General features: G+C 36.9%; 1 protein-coding gene across 1 annotated transcript; it reads right to left on the bottom strand.

Moving 5' to 3' along the window:
* Nucleotides 1-921: 921 nt before the first annotated feature.
* Nucleotides 922-5,181, bottom strand: LOC149024159 (protein DETOXIFICATION 16-like). The gene is made up of 8 exons (XM_089144482.1): nt 4,835-5,181; nt 3,767-4,311; nt 3,559-3,645; nt 3,388-3,444; nt 3,059-3,297; nt 2,767-2,885; nt 2,436-2,522; nt 922-2,350 (listed from the first exon to the last, which is right to left on the bottom strand). Exons 1-8 carry the CDS (start codon nt 5,108-5,110, stop codon nt 2,291-2,293), a joined length of 1,470 nt encoding a protein of 489 aa, XP_089000608.1. The 5' UTR covers nt 5,111-5,181; the 3' UTR covers nt 922-2,290.
* Between the last annotated feature and the right edge of the window lie 3,763 nt (nt 5,182-8,944).

The following is an 8,944-nucleotide window of genomic DNA, read 5'->3' as shown; positions in this document are numbered from 1 at the left end:
TTGGCGACCACTAATATCACACTGAAGAATGTCCGTGTGACGACTGTGCATACAAGGATTAGTCCAATTCTGGAGCTAGATTACCCCATACTGGATATAGAGATCTTTGAATATAGACATTACCTGTTTGATAAGGAAAAATACTATGAGTAGTATTTAGAACAATTTCGAGACTTCTTTATTTCATTCGGTTGTAATACTTTAGTTTGACTACCCTTCCACACTTTGACTATTTGAGTTTACTTCCATGTATTCTTTTACTCTGATTATTTTGATATCATTTTCTACACTATGATATTGTTTTGAGGTCCTTCTAAGATCCATTCCTTGATTATTCTTTTAAGGGATAATTACTATTGACCCCCTGTACTTTGATTTTATTACTACTGTATCCCCTGTACTTTTCAAAATTACTGATCCAACCTTCAACTTTGTCTATAATTACTATTGCCCTCTACCGTTAAGTTCCATTAGTTTACTAATGATGCGGCATCTTTATATTTTCTCAAAAATCCCAAAATACCCTTATACCTATCTTTTTACTTATTTATCCTTTTGTCAAGTTACAGTAGTACCCTTAATTAACTGTGTGGACAAAAAAATAACTATAATCCATTTTATTCTAAAAAAAAAACCACCAAATAAAGAAAGAATGATTGAATAAAACTCAAATAGAAACCGAAAAGGAAAATCGAATTCAATATCACCTAAAATATTTTCAAAATAAACGAAGTTTAGTAAAGGTGGGAAACCAAATTGGATTTGGATTTTGCCCATTTCTTTAATTCAAAAAGAATGAAGCTTAGTGAAGGCGGGAAACCAAATCGGATTTGGATTTTGCCCATTTATTTAATTCAAATAAATGAAGTTTAGTGAAGGCGGGAAACCAAATCGGATTTGGATTTTGCCCATTTCATTAATTTAAAATAAACGAAGTTTTGGGTAAAATTGACATTTAATCTACTTTTTATAAATGAGGTAGCATCATCTTTTGATTTCATAATTTTAATGAAGGGCAAATTGGACATTACATATTCAAACTTAATGGCTACTTAACACCGTTATAAGGAAGGGGGCAATAGTAATTTCGTAAAGAACAGAGTTTTATTAGTAATAAAATCAAACTACAGTGGGGCAACAGTAATTATCCCTTCTTTTAATTATATTAATACAATGATTATTTATTGGTCATGATTATACTATTGTGCTATGTGGGAGGATGATTGTTGAGACTTAATCTTCAGGGCTGTGGATCCTCCAGGTATTGTAGTTAAGGTATCCACTGAGGGAATGCGACATGTAAACTGGAAAGGAAATAATGTTTCATCAAACACAATCATGTGGGATCCATAAATTTTGCCAATAGGAATATGTAAGCAATGGTAACTATGATGACGAATGCTACAACCAATGAAATACAAAATGTGTAACGAAAATCCAGCTTATATGTATAGAAAGGCCTTAACAGGTGCAAAGCACCCCTAGGGCCGAGGGGCCATGCCCCCTTCCCCCCTCCCCTTATGAAAATTCTTGTTTTATCTTTAAAAAGAAAATAAAATTCAAGTGCTCTTTATAAGTGGGATACATTAGCATAGAAGATTTTTAGTAGTAAGGATAATGGGTAGAAATATCAGTGTGTTTTGTGGCTTTTTACTTGTTGTTTTAGTATAAAAACTAATATAGATTTAAATAGTATATAATATACATTTTTTAAAGTAATAATGGTAAAGATTTTGTAATCATCTTTCGGTGCTCCTGATGTTAAATCCTGGTTCCACCCTATCAATCATATATATATTGATCCCACATTTGTTCGGACCATATCTTAAAGAACTTGTCTTACAAATAGGGTTTGAGGATGACATCCAACAGGAGTCAAATCACCTAGGGTAAAACTAGGAGATAATATAATTAAAAAGTCAAACATGAAAAATGATTTTATTCAATGGCATTTTCGAATTTTAACACTAGAACAAAGGGTATTGGATATTGGGTTGAGCTTGCGTAATAATTGTGCAGCACTGAGCTGCCTGTGGTCCAATCAATTTTGGTGGTTGAGATTGACCTTCTTTTCTTCTTCATTTTATTTTTTAACTACACCTCTGAACCCCCAAAAAAAAACAAAACAAAACAGGTGGTTGAGATTGGTTCTGTTTCATCCCTTTGATGTGAATTGGAGGAGATCATCAGACATAGAAAAGGATAATCTATTTGATGCCTGCTTAATTTGGCACCAAACGAGTATCATCAATCTGTTGTCAACTGCCTTTGTCATATATTTAAGTTAGCTTCATGATACGGAATCTGTAGGGATGATGGAGTTGTAGACTCTCTCAGTAGCCTTTGTTGCCTATAAGCAAGACCAACAGAGTTAGATCAACAGAAGCTCAAGTACATGTAGAAATATGTATTGCATTGGGGCAGAAAATGCTTACTTCTTGCTCCCAATTAGTGCGTAAAGTTATGATTAGAAGCAATAACATCTGTACAAAAAGTCCGCACATGATCCCGAACCAGAGTCCCTGCATTCCACATTTTTATATGAAATGCCAATAGTTACCGGAAAAGTGAGACTTTTTTACCAAAAAGAAACAGATTTGATGTTCGGTTGCAAGGAAAATGCAAGGAATTTATCCAAGAAGTGAAAACATATCTTATAATAGTAAACGCAGATATTTCCCTTCAATTTCACTTCCTTTGCAACCAAACAGGGCCAACATTAGAGCCAACATAGGGACTCAAGAGCAACGTGTACGGTGTACCTACCTTTCCTCCAATGTGAAATATGAATGCAAATAAAATTGCTGAAGGAACGCCCACAAGATAATAAGCTCCCAAATTGACAAAAGCACCAATCTTTTGCCAACCACATCCTCTAGCAGCTCCTATATGTGGATATAGAGAAGGTGCCTACTGATTAGTTAATGAAATCAATGCAGATTTGGTGCAGTAAATGAATGGAGAGAAATCAAAAGGGAACATCAAGAAAGAATAAAGAAAACCGAAATCCAAAAACATACTATAGTTCAATAGAATCTGATCTGCAAGTAGAATATACCTGAAAGTACAGATTGGATGCCATCAAATAAGTATGATGTAGCAAGCAATGGCATGATTGTTGCGACATAGTTCACTACTTCTTCTTCGTTGCTGTAACAGTAACCCCACCATCTACGAATCAAGAACATGATAGAGCCTACTGAAATACCTTCAGTAATGACCATGAGGGTGGATACATATACAGCTAAGCGTGCAGCTTTCGATTGCCCAGCACCCAATTCGTTTGAAACTCTTGTGCTATGAGTCGAAAAGAAGTAAAAAATAAAGATTATAGTCTCTAACTTTGAGTACATTGGGAATGAAGAAAGATCGATCTAGTTCTCTTACCTTGTTGCTCCGCTAAGTCCCAGGGGGATCATATAGAATAATGCACATGTGTTTAGGCTGGATGAGGATGATTTGTTAGTAATCAAGGTTTAACATCACTTCATATAGAAACTATATAGGAACAGGCAAGAAATTTGATGTGGATAGATAACATAAGGATTTAACGATAACCTGATTGACAAGACTGAAGTTTCTAGTCTTGGATTAGGAAGAAGACCAGACAGAAGAACAACCATCTCAAATGTCCAGATCTCCAAGCTGTGCCAAGTGAAAAGACTATCAACATTACAAACGAACATTATAGAATTTTCAAAAGCTTAGAGATACAGATGAAATGTAAGTAAAAATTAAAGCAGAGCTGAATAAAGATAGAAGATACCATAGCATTACTGCAGAAGGAATTGCGAGCCCTAAAAAGTCGGGAACACCATGTAGTGCCTCCTTTGAAAAACCAGTCCAAGTCCTCTTGCAGGCAGGAGAGAGCTTGATATAAATTGCCAACATCAACACATTGGTCCAGTAAGAAATGGCGTTTGCCAAAGCAGCACCTTTATTACCAAGGCCAGATTTGAACACTAGAACCCAACAAACAAGAATGTGCAGTAGAGTTGTAATTCCAGAGCTTATCATCATTGGGAAAACATTATTTTGGGATTGCAGAAATCTGACTTGACACTGAAGGATGCCATAAGCGAAAATGCTGGGAATCATGTAACGAGCGTAGAGTCCGGCCTCCGCTGATATTTCTGGATCTTGCCTCAGGGCTACAAGTATGTCTCCAGTGTAAGCCCAGATGAATGTGAGTGGAATACTAACAAGAAAAAGAACAAACATAGCCCTCTGCATATGTATGCCAAGCATATTGTAGTGTTTTGCTCCATAAGACTGGCCACACAAGGTCTCTATTGCACTTCCCATTCCTCTCTAGTCAAAACCACAGATGAAGAAGTAACATGGTTAAACAAATAACCATTAATTAAGAAGATTGATCTACCAAATACACATATGCACTCTGCGTTTTGAGTGTTTTTTAATAAATACTGACTAGCCATTCAACAGTATCAATTAGTCCTATGACAAAGGAAAGTATGTAACATGATAATGTTTTTAGTTGCACAGGAGGTTAGCAAGAATTGTGCAGGTCAATCTTCTAATGGTACTCTCTCTCTCTCTCTTTAATCAAGAATTAGATTGCAAGTTGTAACAGATAAATGCCAACTAAATCCTGAGACTTAGAAAAGTTTCTAAGTTAATGAGAATGAAGAACAGATCACCATAAACCATCAAGTCAAACGAGAAAATTTCTCAGAAGTCAAAAGCATATGTCCAAAAATGTTTCTCCATTATTGCAAGTGCAACCAAACTATAGATCATTAAGAAGAAGAAAACAGTGAAAACTGAAACATATATGCAAAGCTAAATAAGAGAGAATAGCAAAAGAAGGTACCAACAAGCTGAAACCAGTGACAGATGCGAAAGAAGTTGCCATGGAAGCACCTGAGAGAGCTAACTCTCCAAGATGACCAACAAACATGACTGATATCATTTGTAAACAGAACTGCAAAAGATTTACTGATATCAAAGGCCCTGCTAACCACAACTGCTTCTTCACTTCCTCAACAATTTCTGCTTTCAAGATTCCGGAATCCAACCCAACTTCATTTCCATCAGATACTTGAATCAGAGGGGATCCAAGACCTTGCTTTTGCACTTGTCTCCCCATCTCAGCTCTTCTTCCTCACAGCCACACACTCACCCACACAAAACACCCAACTGGGCTAGTGACAATATGAATAAAGGATCATACTCTACTGGTATATTAAAATGACTTGACAGGAAGTGGCTTTTTGCCCTGGCCTGTGGACATTTTGGTCATTCAAAAAGAATAGGCAGGCAAAGGAAGGTCTCCATCAAAGAAATTATTGGAGTACGACCAAGGCTATATTTTTCACTTCTTGGTGTGACCACAATGTAGGAGGAGTCAGCATCCACTTTCAGAATCTTTTGGTTGTTCCAACCATGATTCAGAACAATTCTTATCAAGAACATCATCACGAAAATTCAATTGAGTTTGTCTTTTCTATTTGGGTTTAATCACAAAAGTTGCTGAGATGAGGCTGCGTAGGAAAATTCTCCACCCAAAACTGTGGAATCCTCTGACACCTGGTTCATGCTTTTCGCCTTACATGATCCTTAAAATATCATAATCTGTAAATCATATATGTTTCTCTTCGACTGCAAAACTGGGTTAAGGCAATAACAATTAGATCTAGCTTATAAAAATTTCAGAGAAATCATACTGTGGGGTGTCAGTCATTATATAACACACATCTTACATTGCGCATTAAGGAAAAAATCTCAGAATTTTTTGTCTTCTATCTTCTCATCTGTGCTGCAAATATAATTAGTAACATGGAAAATTTTGATTGCCAGTATCTGGACATTGTGAGTCGTTTCAGAAAAGATAGTGGATGCCAAAATTGAGAGCCAGATAAGCAGACCCTTCTTCTCGAAAGCCTTACCATCTTACTATAATCTCTTGGCCGATAAACTTGAATCAGCCTGGGTGGCAAGCTCTACCTTGCCAGCCTGTTCATCTGCCTGTTTGCTCCTTCCCAGAAACTGCATATATAGTTCATTTGCCCGTTTGCTCCTTCCAATAATTTCAATTTTGAGGATCTAGATTTTTACCTTTATTTTTATTTTTATTTTGATAAACAGATTTTTATGATGCACCACTGATGACGGTCATTTGTCTTTTTATAGTTCATGTATCGGGTTTGTTGGTAACAAATATAAATTATTAATTTTTTTTTAATAGAGTGGTTGAGAACCTCATCTCTCAGTGAAAAGATTGTGGGTTCAATCCTTACTTGCCTTATGTAAATATGTAATATCCCTATTCTCAATTTCCCTACGTATAAAGTTTGACTTAATATATATTAATATGAAATTATTGTTCTTACAAAAAAAATCGAATTAATAGGAGAGAAGCCGGAAAACCTAAAAATAATAAAAATAAATAAGGAAAGGCGGCATAGGGCATTTTGGTCAATGCTTCAGTGAACAGGAGCAAGCATTTCGCCGAATTTTGGTCATCTCGGTTGACAGCGAACCGAAATGGCAAGCGAAAGCGATATTTTGCAAAAATCGCCGGAAAATCGTGCCTGGTGAACTAGCGAAATACAACGAGAAATATACTTTCGCTCGCATTCTCTACCGGAGCCTCTGTAATTCAGCTACCACCACTAGCCCATCTTCTTCGACTTCTCTCAACACACTCCTTCAAAGCGTCACCAAGGAGTGGAGCTTCAAAAAACTCGTCGAGAACTTCAAGAAATCCTTTGAAGTCTACCGATTTCGCTGTAGGCCTTGCGTTTACGAGATCACTAAAGTATAGCGACATCTCCAAGGAAGGCTTTTGCTACTTGCATCTCGGCTTCTGCCGGAGCGGCCGCAAAACAGGCTTTTCTACTTCTGTTGGTGTAGTCGCAGAAGAATCACAAGACTGAAAAAAAAAAAAAAAAAAAAAAAAAAAAAAAGAAAAGAAAAGAAAAAAAAAGAAAGAAAGAAAGAAAGAAAGAAAAAGAAAAGAAGAAAGAAAGAAAGAAAACAAAGAGACAGAACTACCACGTGGTAGAGATTAAATGAAGAGCATTAAAAAGGAAGCAGGATGGTAGAGCATTAAATGAAAAGGGATAACGTTGAAATTTGAAGCAAACTCTAGCCTTAGTGCCTTACGTGGAGTTTTCATTTTGGAACAAAATTTTTCACATAAATCGGCCGAGATTTCGTCGATTCGCTCGTTTCGGTAACCAGCGATAGGCGACATCTCAGCGAGGTATCACACCTTGAGAGCAAGATAAATTGTGCTCAACAATCGTTGGAGATAATGCTAATGATTTTTTTTTTATTTGTTTCTAGAATGGTTAACTTGTATTAGAGAATCATAATTAAAAATCTATTAGACTATAGAAAACCTTTCAATTGGCATCCTCCCCAGTGATTCTTTTATGGTATATTTTATTAGCATAGATAAATAACCTCGATAGATAATTATTGCTATGCAATCCTGCACGCCTCCTCAACCAAATGAACCTGCAAGAATGAGCTCGACCAGGGTGGTCGAGTTTCACCTCCGACGATCCAGTTAGGAAAAACTCCGATTAAGGAAGGCAAGAAAGCAATGAACAATAAAGTATTGAGTAGTGATAGCTCAATTCAATGTACCTTTCTCTTGTAATCCCTACCTTTATATAGGTTTTTTCAGCATGAGTTCGTCTCGAACTAAAACATTCCTTGGACTGCAATACTAACTTCAGTAATTGAATCCTCCTCAAATATGAATTATTGAGTTTAAGTGAAATACTTCATCTTCAGTTACCAATCTCCTGCCTTTACGCTTGTGTAACCGACCTTGACTTGGTCTGTTCGACTTGATATATCCGAACAGGTTCGACCAGGGTTTGTCCGACCTGGTTTGACCTAGGTCTATCCGAACTGGTTCGGGCCATGTTATTTATTCTACATCATAAGCCCCCCAGTCTCTGAAGTCCGAACTTTATGCTGTTCGGATTTTAGAGATTTGATGACCGAACACGTTTGATCTGCCGACCAGCATCACTTGGGACATTGACAGCCTAGTTTTGGGGACATTAAGGCTGACATCACCTAACAGATTATTGTGCCATAGAATGGGAAACGATGGCGCACGACTTTTTTCACGTCCACCTTTATTGACACATGGTCAGCCATTTATTATACCTCATGATTATTTTATGAAAATTAAACGACGAGAATCTCAATCTTTCACTCTTTATTTGATCCCTTGGATCAGGATCTTCATAACATCCAATCTTTCTGATCGTTGGATGGAAGTACTCTTGGGGACGTTAGATCGAGATCTTCTTTAGAAGTCTTATAGTCTTCCTTTTTGGTTCCTTAGATTAGGATTTTTTGAAAGATTTAAGAACCCAACTCTTTCTTCTTTCATTTCCATTTCTACTGTGATTTTCGTTTTCTCTGTGAAGACGAAGAGTGTTGCAGAATTTTCAAACCACCTTCTCAATCAGCTCTGGGGCTCTTTCAACGATTCCTTTTGCAAGTAAGTTTGTCCTTCCTTCTGAATCTTTTGATAGTTTTTATTTTTGCATTCGTGTTGTATTTTGAATTCATTTTGCATTTCTTCTTTTTCTTTGCTCTGCTCGTTTTATCTTCTGTTTCTGCAACTGTAACCTTAGTTTCTTATCTGTGATGGGTGTCAGAAGATGGCCTCTAGGCCTTCTAGAGTTCCCCCTGGACAACCCTCATCTAAAAGCGAGACTGTTCATTCTGAGAACAGTGGGGCTTCCTCTTCCGGGTACAGTGACACTGAGAGTGATACTTCTGTTAACCTGACCTTGTCTCCTGGTGCTCGTCCAAACCTGCTTAGTGATGAGTGGTTTAGGACTTTAAGTATTCGTGCTCGGTTAGTACAAATAGGAGAAAATGGTTAAAAAGTCTATCTCCATCCGAGCTTGCATTTGAGAGAAGTCTTCCTAGGACCTCCAAACACATA

This window comes from Hakea prostrata, chromosome 2, assembly GCF_041222555.1.
Source record: "Hakea prostrata isolate BN-2017 chromosome 2, UWA_Hpros_2, whole genome shotgun sequence".
In the NCBI taxonomy this organism is placed as follows: Eukaryota; Viridiplantae; Streptophyta; class Magnoliopsida; order Proteales; family Proteaceae; genus Hakea; species Hakea prostrata.
This window is presented reverse-complemented; position numbering and strand designations above follow the sequence as displayed.

Coding starts and splice junctions, on each gene's coding strand:
- LOC149024159 (XM_089144482.1), bottom strand. CDS start 5,110: ATGGGGAGACAAGTGCAAAAGCAAGGTCTTGGATCCCCTCTGATTCAA. Junction 3,646..3,766: donor CCTTCTGCAGTAATGCTATG/GTATCTTCTATC, acceptor CACTTGGCACAG/CTTGGAGATCTGGACATTTG. Junction 2,523..2,766: donor TATTTCACATTGGAGGAAAG/GTAGGTACACCG, acceptor TGTGGAATGCAG/GGACTCTGGTTCGGGATCAT.